Source organism: Mugil cephalus, chromosome 4 (genome assembly GCF_022458985.1).
Source record: "Mugil cephalus isolate CIBA_MC_2020 chromosome 4, CIBA_Mcephalus_1.1, whole genome shotgun sequence".
Classification (NCBI taxonomy): domain Eukaryota; kingdom Metazoa; phylum Chordata; class Actinopteri; order Mugiliformes; family Mugilidae; genus Mugil; species Mugil cephalus.
In genome coordinates, this window is record NC_061773.1 from 25079111 (window position 1) to 25098909 (window position 19799).

Sequence of the window (19799 nt, forward strand, 5' to 3'; positions counted from 1 at the left end):
ATAGTGTATTACCCCAAATTCAACCTTGGTCCTGAACTGGGGCTGTTCCCCATCATTACTGCTGTTTCCCACCATGTGTGAGAAAATGCTGCGTAGACATCTGTGAAACAAATCCATCTCATTCTGAAGCTCTGAACATTCCCTGAATACAGAACTCCTGGTTGGCCAAGAGAAGAAGATTTGCTGACTCACTGGTACGTATTTCTACATGCTCGCCTCATGCATCCACATGCAGCCCATTGCTTCAAGTGTGCTCAGGACTGGGTGGACGAATGCACAAGTTAATGCAGAGAACCGAAAAAGAATGAGTGAGACAGCCAGATAAGGATTGGAGAGGGAGGTGAGAGCAGTCAGAGTGGTTGCTTCAGAAGTCCTAAGGTTCAGAAAGGTGCAGCAGTTCATATCTGCAGGCATCTGTGGCTTCATTAGAATCTGCAAAACTACACTCAAAGGACTCAAACTGAAAATATGGAGCTGTACACACCAGGCATCATCAGTGAATGTGGTGGCAGCAGAGACGTCTCTCAGCAGCAACCGGATACCAAAACGTCCTTGAAGGAAACTTGGGAGATTTCAGCTTTTGACTGAAGACGTTTTAACTTAATTAAATGATAATGTTCATTTATAATTTTCACTAGGCCGAGTTTAATATATAACTCATATAGTAGGTAGGGGGTCCCTACTTAATCTCTCCCTCAGTTTGGGGGGTTCTTGGCCTGAAAAACGTTGAAGACCTCAGACTTAGAGGAAAGAATTTACATTCACGGTAATTGATGTTTTAATTGGCTTCAATTAAAAGAAAACTACAGATCAATTGGGTGCAATACAAAAATAATTCAGCTTAAATAGGCAGGAAGTGAAACACTAACAGACAGATGATAGTAAATATATTAATCTTTAAATACTAGGGGGGGGGGGGGTTCAACAGGAGATGAGCAGAGGGTTGGTGCTGCTGGTTTGACGACCTGAGGTTGACAGCAGGAGCTTTTCACCACTCTCTCCCCCTCCTCCTCCTCCCTCTTTGTCCTCTCCTCGGTCTCTGAGGAGGTCGCTGGAGGACTCCAGGTGGACACAGAGGGCGTCGGCCATCTGCAAGATCTGGGGTGGACCTGTTTGGGTTGAACAAAATTAAATTAAATAAAGGTAAGCGATACCTACTCGGAAAACTGGAGCCGAAAAGGCAGCAGAGAGCAAACGTACCCTCTCCAGCCTTACTGCACACGTCCAGAGAGTCCATCACTATCTTCCCCAAGACCCTGCGGGACACATTCTGGAGGACAGGACAGAGTCGTTGTTACATCACTAGTGTCCCATCATTTATATATAGAGTAAATATGGACATGTTTATCATTATAGACATACATACACAAGTATTTATATCCTTTTATTGGTTTATAAAGCACTTAATGGTCTTAGTCCAAGTTATTTATCAGATTTCCTTTTATCATATGAACCTCGTAGAGACCTCAGGTCTTTTAATAATGTCCAGAGTTAGAACAAAAACCCAAAGCGAGGCAGCACCTTTACCATCCCAGACCATGTCTGTGGACCAGCCTGAAGACCTGAGGGCTGTGGACAGTGTTGATATTTTAAAAGCCAAGACCTTTGTAGTTTGGCTTTTCATTGAATCTTCACTATCCATTTATTTACTCATTTACTATTTAATTTTTTTTTTATCTCTTTTACTGCCTCAGTAGTTAGCATTTTATAGTGTTTTTTATGACTTTAAGTTTGATTTTTCTTTATTTATTTATCTCATTTTATGCTCTTAGGTCTATATACTATTTTAAGGGTTCGTTAAAATACAAATCGTTATTATCCAGCCTCTGGTGTTTCTTCACCTACTAACATTAGAACAGTTCCTGCTCATGTTCTAATGAACATTGTAGGCCTTTGATTTGTCTTTTTTCTTGAAATTTCAACTTTTTTCTTGAAATTTCCATTTGTTTCTCAAAGTGCATGCACTGTGAAGAACTCTACCCTATAGGTAAGGTAATTTAAGGCATGGAAAAAGTTAGCAGTGGGGTACAGGAAATCTGTCTTTGTTTTTGCACTTTAAGAAAAAAGTGGAAATTTCAAGAAAAAAGTGGAAATTTTGAGAAAAAAAGGTGAGGAAATATAAGGTCTATGTTATTCTTGACAATGTATTTCTACTACTTTTTACTACTTTCTACTTTTTCTAGAAATTCCTACTTTTTTCTCAAAGTGCATAATGGGAAAAAAAAAGATCCACCTCCTCTAGTTATTTTCTCATCCGTGGCCCTAATACTCTTCCACAGTTTTATTTGTTCTACATAATGAATTTTTAAGTCGTATATGGGTGTGTGTCTGTATTGAACAGGTGGGATTTATTCTATACAGCTCTTTGTGCTACTTTTTGTGTTTTACAAATAAAGTCTGGTTGATTGATTGATTGATTGATTGATTGATTGATTGATTGGTTGGTTGATTGGTTGGTTGACGTACAGCAGGTGGTGGCCTAATGGACCAAGCGTCGGACGGCCCTGAACTGGTGCGTGTGATCATGTGTGTGAATACCTTGTTTCGTAGCTGCAGCAGCAGCGTGAGGGAATCTGTGAGTTTGTCTTCCAACAGAGAAAGATGTTTCTTTTCTTCCTCCGGCAGCCTCGGCCTGTGCTCCTCTTCCTCATTCCTCTGGGAACCAGGGGAAGGAAGAGAGAGAGAGAGTCAATTTCACTTCATTTAACCACGTACAGGAAATACTAAGCAGAACCTTTCCATTACAGCCATTATAGCCTTCATTAGGATTCTCTTTGCTCAGGAGTTAACATCAGTTGAGGTCAGTTGTTTGGACACAATTCTGCACCGGGGGCTTTTTTTTCTATGTTAAACTCCAGCTAAACTGATATGAAATCCATGCATTCTGTTTCACATGGGATTAATAAAAATATCCCATGTGATGTGATGAAAAGCTATCACCTTCCCCCTCACCTTCTCCTTGTCTGAGCTTCTTCTTCCATTTGGAGGCTCTTGGTTCGGCTCCTTGCAGCTGCAGCGCCCCCTGCTGTCCTGAGATGAACTCATGAGGTTTTTGTCACACGCAGGAATCTGGGAGAAAAGATGAGGGACCACGTGGTTCTGACACCTGGAAGAAGACAGGTAAAAAAAGTGAAGGCCTGCACACACTGTGAAGTTTTGTGAAGTCAAGAAACCAAAGAGGCCACATGTATGAGGTCTGTATTATCTTTCTGAAGATCCGTTTACTTCCAATGTAGTGAGGACATTTTTTGCATCATAATCTTAATCACTACGTAAAGATTGATGATCAGTAAAGTCCCATGTTAAGACTGAGGTTAAGCTTCCACCACTTTATTTATTTTTTTTTCATTTTGTGTCATTATTAGTTCTTAGACTGAAACACTTAAGCAAAAATGTCTGTATATCTCAAAAAAAGTGGACAGTGCATTTTTGTAATTTTTTACTTTTACCTCATTCTTATTTTATTTTATTTTTATTCTTATTCTTATGTCTTGTTCATATATGTTCTAACTAACTAAATAAATAAAATGTACAGTTTCAAATATGGTGGTGCAAGCATGAAATATACTGCCAATTCAATACGACATTTTCAAAATGAATTAATAGATTCATTAAATTTATCATTTCCTGCAAGACTGGGCTTAAATTTTATAATAAATTGTAGTCCAAAAATGAGATGGCTTTGCATAAATATAAGCTTATTAAAATATAAGGAACACAAAAAAGGAAAAAAAGAGAACAAAATCACCCACAATAATAATATATAACTATGATAATCCGACGCAATACAAGATTATTCACGTATATTACCAAACGCCTGTGAGATTACACATAATGAAACTGCTGAATGACAGTGAGCGTTGGGAACTTTTTTTGCTCTGTGTATGGGAGCGTACATTAGTGGCTCTGTTTTTCCTGAGTGAATGGTCTGTCTCAACACTCCGACTCCCGCTATGTGTCTACAAGGGTCTCAATTACCAAATTTTGTGTTACCGTGGTGGGCCTGATTACAGCTTCCAGGGTGGCTTTAAGACAGTGGCTGTGTCTCCTAATCTCGAGGGAGTGGTTGGATGCAACAGTGGAGACGCCATAATTTGAAGCTATGCTCTGTAGATTGAAAGGCAAGATGGAAGCTGAATGGACGAGCTCTTGTTTTAGGATCTTTTTTGTTAAACAAAGCAGACCACGGACTAAATCCAGCACCTTTTAGAATCTTTTATGTTGTGGTTGGGCCTCTAATTATGTGGATTCCCAATATGTGTTACATTTGTTTCTCTCTTTGCGACTTGTCAGAGGACCTGCAACTTGTTTCTTCAATCTGTGCTTGTTTCTTTAAAATGCAATAAAAACTGAAATGACCGAGGCAAATATCGGTAATATAGGTCTGAGGTAATATAGGTTTTCGAGCCATCTTTTTCATTCTTCATTGTACACGTTGACGTGAGCAGGCGAAACAAACACCATTTGTGAGTGTTAGATGTTAGCTGACCCTTTGCTGCAGCCATGCAGTCGGCCGTCGCGCCTCTTCACCTCCGCCAGGCAGCACTGTCCCTCCTCGTTTACTCTCCTGTCCTCCTCCTCTTCATCGGAAGCGGCTCTTCCCTCCACCGCCCTCTGCAGACACTCAGCGTCTGCAGACAGAGAAGCTGCATGTTTTACTGCACAAATGCACCCTTGTGCACATGAACAACTGCGTGAGTTGCTCCCGTGTGCAAAGCAGTGTTGAACGAATAAAGTTCTGGCATTTTTGTTCAACTCCAAAAATTGGAAAGGTATGTAAGGAGGCCCAGAAAACTTTTCCAGTGACTCACCTGTTTTGCTACAGGTGTCCTCAGGGTGACTTTGCTGACTTGTAGGGTCAGGGACACAGGTGCAGCGGGTTCTGACGGTGGCACAGGTAGAGAACATACTTTAAATGCAAATGTACTGAATGACCTGTCTTTCTACTTGCTTTTCTACTTGCTACTTGCTATGTCTTTCTGGATTGCCTCAATATCAGATCCAGATTAGTACCACGATGAGCTAATCTGGTTCTTATATCTAGATGAGAAGGAATTGTGTACACCTCGGTGTTAAAGCACAACACAGGATCATGACACCTGCAGAAGTTCTGACACTACAGCTGTGGGGTGTATAAATGGGATGGACAGGAGCAGGAGTAGAAGGATCTGGTGAACAACTTCATCTCATGGTGCGGAGGGAACCACCCTCTCATCAATACGGCAAAAACTAAGGAGATGGTAGTGGATTTATGGAAGTCCAGGTCCCACCTGTAGCCTGTAACCATAAACAAGGAGTGTGTAGAGGTGGTTCAGACATATAGGTACCTGGTTCTACAGCTGGATCACAAACTGGACTGGTTGGCTAACATAGACTCAGTCTACAAAAAAGGTCAGAGCTGTTTCTGCTTCCTCAGGAGGATATGGTCTGTTATTATCTGAAGCTGATGGACATGTTCTACCAGACTGTCGCTGCCAGTGGCCTCCTCTACTCTGTGGTGTCCAGAGGTAAATGTCTTGAGACTCATTTCATCTCCTACTACCGCTTATCCTCACTAGGGTCAGTTGATTGCCTTAAGGCTCTTTTAGGCTAGCATATATAGCCTATTCCAGTGTGAGCCATTTCATTTTTATTTCTACTTCTTGCTTCACTTGGATGGCGTTAGGGTCTATGTATGCTCTGCACTGTGGCTCTAGCTAGTTACGTAATCACTAAAAAGTGGTTTGTGTTCAATTTCGGGACATATGGAGCAACATGAGTCCTCATATGAGGAGACGTTTCCAGATAACTGAGTAATAGATGTTCAGTATTCTTTATCATTGTGGCTCTGCTTTGGTCCAAACCTCGAACCAAAACCCGGGTCTGAACAATGACGTCAGCTCCAGTTCCAAAGAACTGGAGATTCTACGATAAATCACCTGATACAGACTCCAAAAGTGAATCAACTAGCAAGATTAAAATCCTCAGGTTTGCAGTCACAGTCTGGAGAAAGAAAAACTCCAGCGCTAATTCCCCCATTTGTCACACATTTAAATGATATCAAGGTCAGACATATGGAAAACGTTAGTCTGACTATATGTCACCCTCAGCTCCACTCAAGGTCCATCTCTTCATCATTTCTGAGCTGGGTGGAAGTACACAGATATCATCAGTCTTTATATACAGTCAGTGGCGTCCAGCTGCTAAATGATTCACTCCCTTTTCGTGGCAGTTACTCGCTTTGTCTGTAGTTTGAGACAGTTTCAGAATTATTGCAGTGGCCTCTGTTGAAACTGACCTCCTTTACCGCAACTCTTAAATTCAGATCGACTGCAACTTGCATGCAACTTAACCTGAGGCAAATGATGTGTAAATTGATTGCAGCGACACACCCATGCACTGAGCCGTTTAGCTCAATCAAGACCACACACTGGTCTTTGGTGTTTGTGTACCTGTACTGGTGCAGTTCACTCTCCAGCTGGGTGATCCTGGACTGGAGCTGCGGCACAGACTGGGCCTGCTCCTGGATCAGCCGGACCCTCTGCAGCCCCAAGCTCAGAGCCTCCCTGGCCTCCTCTGCCCGCCTCCTGATGGAGATCAGCAATGATCATCGCACCATCACTGCCATACATCCAGATAACCATCCCCCAGCCAGTTATGAAAATAGAAGGAAGACTACGTCAGTGACTCCAACCTGATCTGAGCGTTCTCCTTCCTCAGCGCAGACTCCACCCTCTGCAGCTTGCGCACCTCCTGGTACGCCCAGTGCAACTCCTCCTCCAGGTGCTCGTTGTATTTGATGGCCTCTTCCAGCTGCCCGTCACGTGACGTGCGGATCATCTTAAGCTCCCTTAGAAGGGGGTCTCTAATGTCCCGTTTCCTCGCCGCCCTCCTCCCTCCGTCTCCATCGGCGGCGCCCAGCTGCCCTTTAATCCTGAGCGTCGGCACCAGTTTCCCCTGTCGGACGGTGATGGAAGACGTGGGAGTTGAAACGGTGGAGTTGTGGTGCGATGGATAAGGGAGGGCGCTGCTTCTCTCCCGTTGGAGCGCCACCTCCAGGGCCAGGCAGCGAGCGTCACTCCCCTGCAGCGCTGAGCGGAGGTCCTCCACCAGCTCCCTCAGAGCTTCCACCTCATCTGGGAGACAGGACAGAACGAGTTATTGCTCATTTCAAATGTGCATGGACCACAATTTCTTATTTAAAGACATTAAAAAAGACTTAGAGAGAGAGAATGTGTACTTTATACTGATACCTTATTATATTATAGAGGAAACCAATCAATCTATGACATATTGTTTCAGCAACTATGTTACCCGCTTCACTTACAGTGCTACTTTATCGTCCCATTCTTTTGACAAATATGTGACATAATGTACTTAGTGCTGATTAAACCACGTAATCAGGAGGCAATGGCCCTTTGCACAAGCCAGTATTTGGTTGAGATTACTTGTCATGATTCATGTGCTTGGAAGTGTTAACAGGTGCAGTAACCTCCTCTCTTTAATTCAATTGAGAGTTTTGAAGTCCAGATTATTCAAATTTCCCACAAAAGACACTGATCACAGGACATCCAAAACTATAAAGGTATGTTATCATCTCAGGTTAACATTTAATCACATTTTTTTCCCTGCAAAATAGGTGCATGTCGCAAGTAAAGAGGCCTAGTGATGTGACCATTAACACTAGTTACATGATATTGATATAAGTTATAGGAGACACCGTATTCTTTCATTTTAAAACTTTAATTAGCTACCCAAAGTCAAACTAACACTTGCCGCAACTTTTGTTGCCAGTGGGATTAAACAGGTTTGGAGAGTGGTTGAAAGCATCCATCAGTAAGAACAGTGTAATAATGCCACTGACAGGAGGCAGCTCTCTGCAAAACACACTTAGCTGCACGTATCTGATAATGATGAATGTATGAAAGTAGTTTTACATTTTAGGTAAAGAGTAAAATGAACGAGATTGAGAGTAAACAGCGTGGAGAACGGAAGTAAGTGAGACAATAACGTCAGGCAGCTGGTACTTTATGATCGACTTTCCTCCTCCTCCTCTCTTCGCTCAGGCCCTGTGTTTCTGTATCCAGTAGCTAAATAATCAGTACCTGAGGCAGTATAGGTGCACTTAATTAGAAGGTGACTGAGTAATCCACTGTATACTGTAATTAACGTGCACACGAGGTCTTTAGAACTGTATCCTGTTACAGTACCTGGCTCACGGCCTTCAGGGGTTCGACCTTTCATGGATCGGCTCGCTGGTCCACTCTGGTTTCTCGTGAGGTCAAAACTCACAACCTTTCTCCGCCTCATCCGCGGCCACCGGACCCGGATCTGTCTCTCCACCAGCTCTGTATCCTCGGTAACGGGCAGGCGCCACGCGCACTCCCCGGCGCTTCTACGCGCAGTGCGCACACGGAAATACCCGCAGAGCCGCGAGTGAAAGTCTCTGAAAGACAACTGACTGGGTAGTCCAGAACACACATCTCTAAACTCTTCATCTTCCAAGTCCTTTTCGCCTTCCCCTGCTCCTTCGTTTCCCTTCACCGTCCTCTTTCCTTTCTTGTCTCCGGTGAGCCCCAGGACGGCGCAGAGCGCGGTGAAGTCCTGCGCAGATACAGTGTCGTCCCGGTTCGGGTAGGCCAGGTGGTGGAAGACCTCCTGCAGGTATTGGTCTATTCCCGTGGCCAGGACGACGATTTCGTTTTCCGCGCCAGGATCTGGGAAGTGATGGTGGGCTAGAGCACTGCGGAGCCACTCGCTTTTACGCGCTGCTCGAGGTAAGGGCTGCAAGCGGTGCAGTGCCAGAGCGGTGCGTTCCATGGCTACACATAAAATAAACGCGTTTTTCTAGAGGATACAAAAAAATTAAATCAGAATGTGGAAATGAGCGTCTGGTAAGCTTTAAAACCAAAATGAGGCCAAAACGCAAGTCGGATGCTGGTTTGATGCTGCGTAATTCCCTGGAACGGTCTGATCCCTCCGGTAAGGAAGAAGAAGTTCCAAAGCACCGGCTCCACCCTTTTACGTGCACACTCACCGCATGCGTGTGTTTGAATGTGGGCCACTAAAAGGTGCTTACAGTTAAGTAGGCTATGCCAGGCAGTTACGTCTGTTTGATCAGTGGATCAAATATCAGTCTAAACGAAACGATAAACAGTGAGACGGACTACTGAGTAATTTCAGCTTCAAACAAGTTTTTGAGGTAAATTATATAATCTTGAGGCATTTTGTGGCACTTGTCAGGGCGAACCAAAGTGAATGAATCACGGGGGGGTTCGGGTTGCACATTTACCAGAATGAATCGTTAAGTGGATCTGACTCACTTGCCAGTGTGACAGCAACCAGAAAAAAAAAAAGAAAAGAAAAAAGAAAAAAAAGTGAAGTAAAGAAAAACGACACCCCTTTGTTTTCTCATGTATATTTTTCCGTGGAAATTGTATGTGATTTTATTCCTGGAATCTGAGCAACTCCCAGCGGAAATACCTTTCCCCACCCTGACCTCACAACCCATCACTCACCTGACAGCCAAAACAAAGACAGCTTCTAGAGTTCGCTCACCTGGGCATGACGAGACCTCACCACGCCAATTTCCCAATGATCACACTCTAGTGCTGCACTTAACTGTGGCGTTATGATGTAATTTAGCACATTGGAACCAGTACCAAAACAATTTGTCAATCAACAGAGAGCTAATAAGACATTCAAGGAATTGAAATGAAAACACTCTGCGTGTTGGAGCATCTCAGCTATGGGATGAATAATTAGAAGATAATTTGGATCTGGTGACTTTTTCCATTGTTTTACGGCATTTACATATATTCCCGTATACACTTCCGGGGGTCAAGTTGCCGCAGTCAATGCACTGATGTGATTCTTCTCATCTGCAAGAAAGCAAATATCATAACAAATACGTCCTCAGGTTCACCATCTAAAAGAAATGCCCAGGAAGCCGGGGATTTGCTGGGGTAATTATGACTCAAGAATGTGGGTTCTCTTTGTGGAGGCCACAAGAGTGTCTCCGGTGAAAGACCAGTCACCTATTCTTCACCATGTGCATAACGCTCCTTAATGTAGTGGCTAGTGGGTGAGTCACCTGAACTCACCTGAACTCACATGAGCTCACATGAGCTCACACGGGGGAACTTGGAATATTGTTTTGTCTTTGTTTTGGTTTCCAGAACTAATCTTGATATGGTTGAACTGCGGCATTCGCCAGTGACTCACCTGGGCCTTTTAACTTTTGGAAAGGTGTGTGTGTGTGTGGGTTTTTTTTTTTTTTTTTTTTTTCAGTCGGCAGAAGCATATGTAACAGGGTCAAATATACAGTACTGTACAGTATACAGTAGTATAATTACACAAAATCTGTTTCACTTTAAATTGTTCTTACCTGACATGTTTGTCCTCCTAAGTTGTTATGTGGAACCTTTAAAACTGAGCTACTGTACCCCTACGTTTATTTTCGGGGTCCCCCCCTCCCCTATAAATGTGTCTCCCACCTTTACCTCTCCCCTTTTCCTGTTGTGCTCTGGAGAGGTAAAGCGACACAGTAGTCCCAGAGATTTGTGTTTTAGCTATGTGCTAAAGCTATACTGTTAAAGTTCGCTCGCTAGCTTAAAGCTAACATATTTCTGTCCTTTAATGTGTGTAGGAGCTCATGTTGTTTGTGACTGATGGGAGGATTTTGTTTTCATTTCTACTTTCGTCAGGTATGCTTTTCTGTGTTTTAATGTATTATCCGCCCTTTTCCTGTTGTGCTCTGGAGAGGAGCTCATGTTGTTTGTGACTGATGGGAGGATTTTGTTTTCATTTATACTTCGTCAGAGAATAAACGGAGACTGCCTCCTCCAAAGAAATCCTGGTCTGGGCCATTAATCCTCACACAACGCAGAGGTAAAAACTAGCCGGTTACACATACTCCGAGGTTAATGCTGCACTTCCACAAGACAAACAAATCTGAAGTGCACACAAGTTGTCCTGAAGATATACAAAACGACGCTCGTCACGTGAGGCCAGTTTCACGGACATGTGGAGGCATGTTGGTAACCAGGTGAAGACCTCCGGGCTTGGAAACAATGTTTCTCCTTCCATGCTTTAGAGGAGCAGTCCCACAGTGATAGGATAGTCAAGGTCAAGACATGCAACACGAATATGGAAACAGACAGACACGCAAAGGACGTATTATTTAATACAGTAAAACAGCTTTATACCCCTCCGCTGCTGTTTATCAAGCACACAGGGGTTCTTTCAGTAGAAGTCACTATACATTATTTTATTTTATTTTATTTTATTTTATTTTATTTTATTTTATTTTATTTTATTTACCAGAACTGACATAATTTATTTAGTTTCCAGTCCATCAAATGAGGCTGCAGCTCATTATAATGGAGAATAAAAAACATGAGGTGTTAAATGTTGTGTGTGTGTGTGTGTGCGCGCATATGTTGGACTACTGGATTCGCCTTAACAAGTCCATCGATGCTGCTGATGACTGCCTCCGGAGGCGAGGCAGGTCTGTAGAGGACCCCAGTGCTGAGGTGGTCATGATGTTCATTAATCACTGCCCCGATCCCAGTCTTGCCATGTCATTCCAGTTGAAGGCACCTGAGCGGTGGACCACAGCCGAGGTTCAATAGCGTCTGGATAGTCACATGAGAACTGTGAGAAAGACAGCAGCCCAGTCCCGACACACGGTGGGTTTTTCAGCTTACAGTCAGAGCCCTGTGACTGATTCCTTTCAACCTTTCAATTCCGGTGTGTCTCAAGCTGCCTCAGTAGCATGCCAGCCAAAGTCCTTTCATGCCTCTCTGCCTGCTCCTTCCCTGGCCTGCAGTCACCCTCGGCCAGATAACGTGTTGGTGGGTTCACACATGCCTGCTTCCTCGTCCCTACCTCCTCCTGCAGTCTCTGATGCAGCTCCTGCTGCCACTGACCCACCAGCTACAGACCCTGGTGTTCAACAGATCGTGGCTATGTTTGACAAAGTTCTGTCCCTGTGCAACGCTTCCCTTGCGACCAGTCAAAGTCCAGGGAACCGTCAGCCATTCAACCACCAGCCAGTCCACCGTCAAGCTGGCCGGCCCCGCCACCAGCAGGGTTCTGAGCCCACTACATGCAGAGTTTGTGGTTCCAGGGACCACTCAACCCATGCACACTGTAGACTCTATAGATTGTGCCTCAACTGTTTCAGTCCTGGTCATATAAGACATGAGTGTCCGCAGGCCTCCCGTTCCTCAGCCATGCCACCCCCTTCTCCCTCCAATGCTGATTTAAACTAGCCTGCCCATGTAGTGAGAGGGGTAACATGGGCACTACTGGTGAAACCCTCAGTGAAGAACAGGATTTGCAGTCAACCTATGTGAACTGCTGTGATAATCTTCCTGATGACAAAACAGTGATTGTTGTTGGTTCACGGAGAGTAGCAGGAGCTAATGACCTGTTTTATGTTCCAGTATCCATTGGGAGCCAGTCTACATTGAAAGGGATGCTTGATTCAGGGAGCATGTCATGCATGCTCAGTGTGGAGGCGGAGTCCAAGCTTAAAGCCGCTGGCGTTCTCCCGAGTCCTCAGCCTGTGCCCGAGAGGGTAGTCCTTGTTGGCTGTGGTGGCCTTACGACACAACCCAGATGTATCTATGACCTCAGTTTATGGATCCAAATTCATTGTACCGACTTTCCTTGTTCCAGGGCAGAGAGATGAGCTTATCATTGGAAGCAATGTTATCAGGCCCATGATACAGAGGATGAAGTCTGATGAGAAATATTGGGAACTCATCTGTTCCAACACTTCTGACCCCGAGTGTGAGCAGTTTCTCCAGCTGCTCAGTTGCATAACCCGTTGGTCTGGTCCTGACCTACCTGACAAGGTTGGCACTGTTAGGCTACGTCAGGCTGTCACCCTTGCACCACAGCAGGAGTATCTGGTGTGGGGGAAGCTGCCAAGTAGTTCTCCTGTGTCACCTGGGAGCGCTATCATCGTAGAGCCTACCTCTTCCCGTTCCGCCCCCAAAAACATCATTGTCGGACGGGTTGTGGCACCCATGTGGGGAGATCGTTGGGTCCCTATGAAGATCCTCAACCCAACTAAGAGACCTGTGACACTGCGCCGCAATGCAATAGTGGCAGATGTCTTTCCTTGTGTTGCTGTGGAGGATCTTCCCATCTCTCAGGGTGTGAGCAGGCCACAAGCTGATCAGGCAGCTGACCCTATCCCCAACTCGGATCCCTCCTCTGCCCCCTCTCAACGGCTTAAGGACTGTGGATTGGCAGATATCAACCTTGAAGGCTGTGAGGTGTCCGATGACTGGAAACAGCGGCTGGCTGATCTTGGGATCACCTATCAGGATGTCTTCTCCAAGGACAAACTGGACTGTGGGGAGGCAAAGGAGTTTGTCCATCGTATTCACCTTACTGATGATCGCCCCTTCCGGTTACCCTATCGACGTGTCCCTCCAGCTCACTACCATAAACTAAGAGAGGTGCTGTCTGAGATGGAGTTGAAAGGTATCATCAGTAAGTCAGTCTGTGAATATGCTTCGCCGCTGGTCCTGGTCTGGAAGAAGTCAGGAGACCTGAGGATCTGCACTGACTTTCGCTGGCTTAATGCCAAGACTGTCAAGGATGCCCACCCGCTGCCCCACCAAGCCGACTGCCTTGCCGCCCTTGGTGGAAACGCCTTTTTCAGCACCATGGATCTCACATCTGGGTTCTATAACATCCCCCTCCATGAGTCTGACAGGCGGTACACGGCCTTTACCACACCCTTAGGCCTGTACGAGTACAACAGGCTTCCCCAAGGCCTGTGCAACAGTCCCGCATCCTTTATGCGGATGATGATGAGTGTTTTCGGCGACTTGAACTTCTCCAGTCTCCTCTGTTATCTGGATGACCTACTTGTCTTTGCTCCATCTGAAGAGGAACACCTGAAACGACTGGAGACAGTCTTCTCACGTCTCAGAACCAACAACCTGAAGTTGGCACAGAAGAAGTGCCACTTTCTTCGAAAGTCTGTGAGGTTTCTTGGCCACATGGTGGTCAGCAGCGGTGTCGCAGTTGACCAGGAGAAAGTGAAGGTCATCTCAGCTTTCAGCAAGGGGGACCTCATGAATAATGACGACTGCACTCCATCTCAGCGGAAGGTCAAATCTTTCCTTGGCATGGTGTTGTATTATCAACATTTCATTCCTGGCTGCTCTTCAAAGCCGCTCTACACCTTGACAGCAGGACAGAAGAGGAGAGCTAAAGGCTCTTTTGGTCGGCGGAGAGCTGGCACCTTCCGAGAACTGACTCCTCAGGATTGTACTCCTGCCTGTGAGAAAGCGTTTGAAGATCTGAAAAGCGCACTCCTCAATAGTGTGGTGCTGGCACATCCAGACTTTGATAGGCCTTTCATCCTCTCCACTGATGCTTCCCTTGATGGTCTGAGTGCTGTGCTGTCCCAGGTGCCGGCTGGTGAGGAGAAAGCAAGACCCATCGCTTTCGCAAGCAAATCTCTCAGTCGCAGTCAAGCCAACTATCCCGCTCACAGGCTAGAGTTCTTGGCTCTTAAGTGGGCAGTTTGTGATAAATTCAGCCACTGGCTCAAGGGCCACAAATTCACTGTCTGGTCAGACAACAATCCTCTCACGTACATCTTGACCAAGCCGAAGCTTGATGCCTGTGAGCAGCGTTGGGTCTCTAAACTGGCTCCATATTCCTTCGAGATCAAACACATTCCCGGCAGATTGAATGTGGTGGCGGATGCTCTCAGTAGGGACCCCTTTGTGAGGCCTTTGAGGGAGCGGTTGCTGTGTGAACCTTACTCTGGGCTGCTGAACCAGGCCTCTAATGTCAATGATGGATCTGTGCAGGACACCTTCCGCCTCACCTGCCAGCCACAGTCACTGGGAGGTCCCTCTACCTCTGCTGCAATTGATTGTTCCCTCTCTGAAGATGATGTCTCCTCTCTTCTCTCCTCTCTGGATGAGTGGGACTCTCCTCCTAGGCAGCGTGCAACCTCTCTTGCTGACCACCTCACCACCTTGGAACCTCCTGGCCAGGACATGTTGCCTTCCCTGTCTCTCACTGACCTTCAGTTACACCAGCAACAGGACCCAGTCATCTCAAGAGTTGCTCACTATGTCGACAGGAAACGCAGGCCCTCCAGACGTGAACGCTGCAATGAGAGTCAGCCAACTCTGAGATTCCTTAAGCAATGGGATAAACTGACACTCCTGAACAACATCCTCTATAGAGTCACAAAGGACCCCTTGACCAAGCAGAAGAGGTTTCAGTTTGTTGTACCTGAGACCTTAAAGGCAGATGCATTGTCTGGTGTTCATGATCAGGCTGGTCATTGAGGTCAGCCCCGCAGCGTTTCTTCTGGTATGATATGGAGAAGGATGTCCGCAATCATGTAAAGAGCTGCCACAGATGTGTCCTCAGCAAGACTCCTGAGCCTTCTGCAAGAGCCCCACTGGAGAGCATTAAGACCTCCGCTCCTCTGGAACTTGTGTGTGTAGACTTCTGGTCAGCTGAAGACAGTAACAACAAGTCTGTGAATGTTCTTGTGATCACTGATCACTTCATAAAGCTGGCACATGCTTTTCCCTGTCAAGACCAGACTGCCAAGAGGGTAGCCAAGAAGCAGTGGGACAGCTTTTTCTGTATTTATGGCTTCCCTCAGCGCCTCCATTCCGACCAGGGGGCAAACTTTGAAAGTGAGCTGATTGCTGAGCTCTTGAAGCTTTCAGGAGTTGACAAATCCCACACCTCGCCATATCGTCCTATGGGTAATGGAGGTACAGAGAGATTTAACCACACCCTAGGCAACATGTTGAGATCTCTGCCCCTTCGATCCAAACAGAAATGGCCACAGATGATCCAGACTATGACCTTCGTATACAACTGCACTGTTCATGAGACCACCGGGTTCGCACCTTTCTATCTGATGTTTGGGAGGGTCCCTAGACTGCCGGTTGACCTTCTCTTCAAGAACGTGCTACATGATGTGACTGTGTGTGACTACGATGCCTACGTGAAATCTCTTATGGAAGACCTGCATTGTGCCATGGAACTGGCTCAGAAGAACTGCACAGCTGAGCAAAGACATCAGCGTGACCAGTACAACAAACGGGTCAAAGGTCAGGCGCTGTCTCTCGGTGACCAGGTGCTGCTGGCAAACAAAGGTGTCAGGGGAAAATGTAAGCTTTCCGACAAGTGGGTGCCTGTTGTTTACACCGTGGTGGCCTCGAAACCTGCACTGCATATCTACAGGATCAGGGATCAGGAGGGAAATGAACGTGTTGTTCACCGGAACCTGCTGCTCCAGGTCAACTTCCTGCCCCTGGATGTAGCCTTGGATGGTAAAGCTGCTCCTGTGACCATGCCTGCCTCTAGCGTGACCAATGCCCCTCCTACATCTGACAAGGCTGGGATGTCTGGATTGGAAACTGCAGCTGCAACAGGTGAGCCATCCATTGCTGGTTCCCTCTCAGGTGTTGACAACTGGGATGATGGCCGCACCGCCTCATGGGTCCGTGAGCAGTCCTCCTTTGATGAGTCCCTTGATTCAGACTGGCCACCACTCCCCTCTGAGGTGCCCTCCCCTGCTTCTGATGCTCCTGTCACCGCTGTGGATTCCCCAACATCTGTCCCTCCTCCCCCACTGCAACCATCACCTGCCCCTTCCAATCTACCTCAGGCATCAGATGTAGATAGCCGACTTACCTCACGATTTGGCAGAGTCATTAGGCCAGTGTGTCGTTTGATTGAGTCCATGACACAACTTGAGTCCATTCTAGGGGTTGAGCCAAGCTCCCATGCTGTTATTCATGTGTGAGATTTATGAGTCAGAGTGACTTACTACATGCGTTCCTTTTTGGGGTGTGTTCTTAGGCCACTCTCTATGTCGTGGTAGTACTATGCTGCTGTGTAAAACTGTTTTTTTTTTCCCCTCTTGTCTCATTTACACACATTGTTTGGCCTGAGTATGTGTGGTGTATAAGGCACCTCACGTTGTCTATTGAGTATTATGAGCTCTTGCTAGGCGCCAGGCAGATCTCTAATTCTCTTATGCTTTAGATAGGAAGCTCATTTTGCTGGTTCATTTGGTTATATTGTGTGTGTGTTTTCTCAATGGCCAGTGTGTTTGTAAATGTGGTTTGTTTTGCAACCCAGAATTTTGTGTAATTCTAGGAGGGTAAATGTAACAGGGTCAAATATACAGTACTGTACAGTATACAGTAGTATAATTACACAAAATCTGTTTCACTTTAAATTGTTCTTACCTGACATGTTTGTCCTCCTAAGTTGTTATGTGGAACCTTTAAAACTGAGCTACTGTACCCCTACGTTTATTTTCGGGGTCCCTCCCCTATAAATGTGTCTCCCGCCTTTACCTCTCCCCTTTTCCTGTTGTGCTCTGGAGAGGTAAAGCGACACAGTAGTCACAGAGATTTGTGTTTTAGCTATGTGCTAAAGCTATACTGTTAAAGTTCGCTCGCTAGCTTAAAGCTAACATATTTCTGTCCTTTAATGCGTGTAGGAGCTCATGTTTGTGACTGATGGGAGGATTTTGTTTTCATTTATACTTTCGTCAGGTATGCTTTTCTGTGTTTTAATGTATTATCCGCCCTTTTCCTGTTGTGCTCTGGAGAGGAGCTCATGTTGTTCGTGACTGATGGGAGGATTTTGTTTTCATTTATACTTTCGTCAGAGAATAAACGGAGACTGCCTCCTCCAAAGAAATCCTGGTCTGGGCCATTAATCCTCATCACACAACGCAGAGGTAAAAACTAGCCGGTTACACATACTCCGAGGTTAATGCTACACTTCCACAAGACAAACAAATCTGAAGTGCACACAAGTTGTCCTGAAGATATACAAAACGACGCTCGTCACGTGAGGCCAGTTTCACGGACATGTGGAGGCATGTTGGTAACCAGGTGAAGACCTCCGGGCTTGGAAACAATGTTTCTCCTTCCATGCTTTAGAGGAGCAGTCCCACAGTGATAGGATAGTCAAGGTCAAGACATGCAACACGAATACGGAAACACACACACAAAGGACATATTATTTAATACAGTAAAACGGCTTTATACCCCTCCGCTGCTGTTTATCAAGCACACAGGGGTTCTTTCAGTAGAAGTCACTATACATTATTTTATTTTATTTTATTTTATTTACCAGAACTGACATAATTTATTTAGTTTCCAGTCCATCAAATGAGGCTGCAGCTCATTATGATGGAGAATAAAAAACATGAGGTGTTAAATGTTGTGTGTGTGTGTTTGTGCGCGCATATGTTGGTGTGGTACAATAAGTAATTAATGTTCAGAAAAGAACTTCCTGCCACCCCTGACAGACAGTCCCCCAGCTGCTGCCAAACACGGGTGAAAGGACCTCATCTGAAAATGAAAGGAGAAGCAAGAAGAGAGGGCTGTAAATAAGGGGGAAGGGGTCTGTGTGTGTGTGTGTGTGTGTGTGTGCGTGTGCGTGTGTCGCTGCTGCCCTGTTGTTCACCCCTGTGAGGAGGAGTGAGGCAGTATCAGTATTGATAGGAGCTGGGTGGAGGCTCTGTGTTGTTCTGCCATATGTTCCTCTGAGAGTCAACAAAAAGACAAACAAGAGACTCAAACTCTGACGACACACGCTGACCGACTGGACCAGCTCACCGAGGGCTTGTCTTGGTTTAGCCCTGCAGCGACATGAAGCTCTTTAAACGCGTATGTTAACCTGTTTGCCAGCTTTCGTTTGTCCCCTCTTATCTTCGCTGCTGCGGCCTCCATGTTTCAGGACTGATCTGATCTGTGTGTGATGGACTCAGCTGAAGGCTGCATGTTGTTTCATGCAACATGTGCAGATGCTACGGTGGTGTCTGTCTCCCTGGTTGCAAGACTTTCTGAATTAACATACCTGGACTACTGTCCAACAGTCTGGTCTTGGAGATTATACAGTATAATTTCTGACTTCTTGGTTTCTTTCTTTTTCTTTTGGTGTTTGCTAGTTTCTGGGTTTTTTCCTGTAACCGTACGGCTTTTAGGTGTTTGGAAAAGTGGGATGTGATTATCTTATATATTCTGGGTGGTTGTTTTTCTATGTAGAGTATGTTATTGGGAAGAATGTCCATTGCCCCTATAATGGAGTGATCACAGATGGGGATCCTAATAAACGCACAAATAAACAAGCAAGTAAATACACTGGACTTAGCACGAATGCAAAATTTCAGCTGTATAGTCCCTAGGCTAGACTTTAAGACAACTACAAATCAAACAAGGCAATGTGGAAAATGACATCAGTCATAAAACAGTAAAATGTACATGCATGTCATACACATACAGTATCTTTACAGAGCTGCTGCACGTGGCTCAAGATGTGATATCTTTTCTTTCAGGAGAACAAACAGACTTTAGACAGCCCTGCATGCGCTCGGAGTGCTTTGGTGATCTCTCCCTGCCTCGTTTGCTCAGGTGTGGTTATCTAAAGAATCTGGAGCGGTGCAATCACTGACCTAGATCTCCGACAAAACACCCAACTCTGAAATGTCATGAAGATTTTTTTTTTTAAATAAAACAGATCCCAGCAAAAAGCCTTTTTTCAGCGAGCAGAGATAGAAGAACAGGATGGATGAACAAAATGATTATAAGTCTCTTTATTGGCCAAATGTACAATGTACACAGGAATTTTACCTGGTGTATCAGCCCCACATAACATTAAATAAAAGTTAACTTAGAAAATGTTTTACAATTCCTAGTGAATGATTCGGAAGTGTTCCTAAACCAGATCAAACATGCAATTCATCCAGGAAATCGATGGCTGTGCGCAGTAAGCCCCGACATGGAGAC

The 19799-nt window shown here is 45.4% G+C and overlaps 2 protein-coding genes across 2 annotated transcripts; one reads left to right on the forward strand and one right to left on the reverse strand.

Moving 5' to 3' along the window:
* Positions 1–760: 760 nt before the first annotated feature.
* On the reverse strand, positions 761–9449 carry si:ch211-112f3.4 (EF-hand and coiled-coil domain-containing protein 1). The gene is made up of 9 exons (XM_047583479.1): positions 8190–9449; positions 6674–7115; positions 6432–6566; positions 4812–4882; positions 4490–4631; positions 2953–3106; positions 2539–2655; positions 1201–1270; positions 761–1109 (listed from the first exon to the last, which is right to left on the reverse strand). The coding sequence occupies exons 1-9, from the start codon at positions 8797–8799 to the stop codon at positions 922–924; spliced, it is 1929 nt and encodes a 642-aa protein (XP_047439435.1). The 5' UTR covers positions 8800–9449; the 3' UTR covers positions 761–921.
* A 1968-nt stretch (positions 9450–11417) lies between these two features.
* On the forward strand, positions 11418–15314 carry LOC125006352. Its single transcript, XM_047582309.1, has 3 exons — positions 11418–11603; positions 11881–12148; positions 12664–15314. Exons 1-3 carry the CDS (start codon positions 11418–11420, stop codon positions 15312–15314), a joined length of 3105 nt encoding a protein of 1034 aa, XP_047438265.1.
* The last annotated feature ends 4485 nt before the right edge of the window (positions 15315–19799 follow it).

Excerpts from the sequence above, each read along its gene's own strand:
- LOC125006352 (XM_047582309.1), top strand. The coding sequence starts at position 11,418 with ATGTTGGACTACTGGATTCGCCTTAACAAGTCCATCGATGCTGCTGAT. Across the intron at positions 11,604-11,880 it reads AGCGGTGGACCACAGCCGAG|TCTCTGATGCAGCTCCTGCT; the intron begins GTTCAATAGCGT and ends CTCCTCCTGCAG. Across the intron at positions 12,149-12,663 it reads CACTGTAGACTCTATAGATT|GGCAGAGAGATGAGCTTATC; the intron begins GTGCCTCAACTG and ends TCCTTGTTCCAG.
- si:ch211-112f3.4 (XM_047583479.1), bottom strand. The coding sequence starts at position 8,799 with ATGGAACGCACCGCTCTGGCACTGCACCGCTTGCAGCCCTTACCTCGA. Across the intron at positions 4,883-6,431 it reads AGTGAACTGCACCAGTACAG|AACCCGCTGCACCTGTGTCC; the intron begins GTACACAAACAC and ends TGCCACCGTCAG. Across the intron at positions 2,656-2,952 it reads GAAGCTCAGACAAGGAGAAG|AGGAATGAGGAAGAGGAGCA; the intron begins GTGAGGGGGAAG and ends CCTGGTTCCCAG.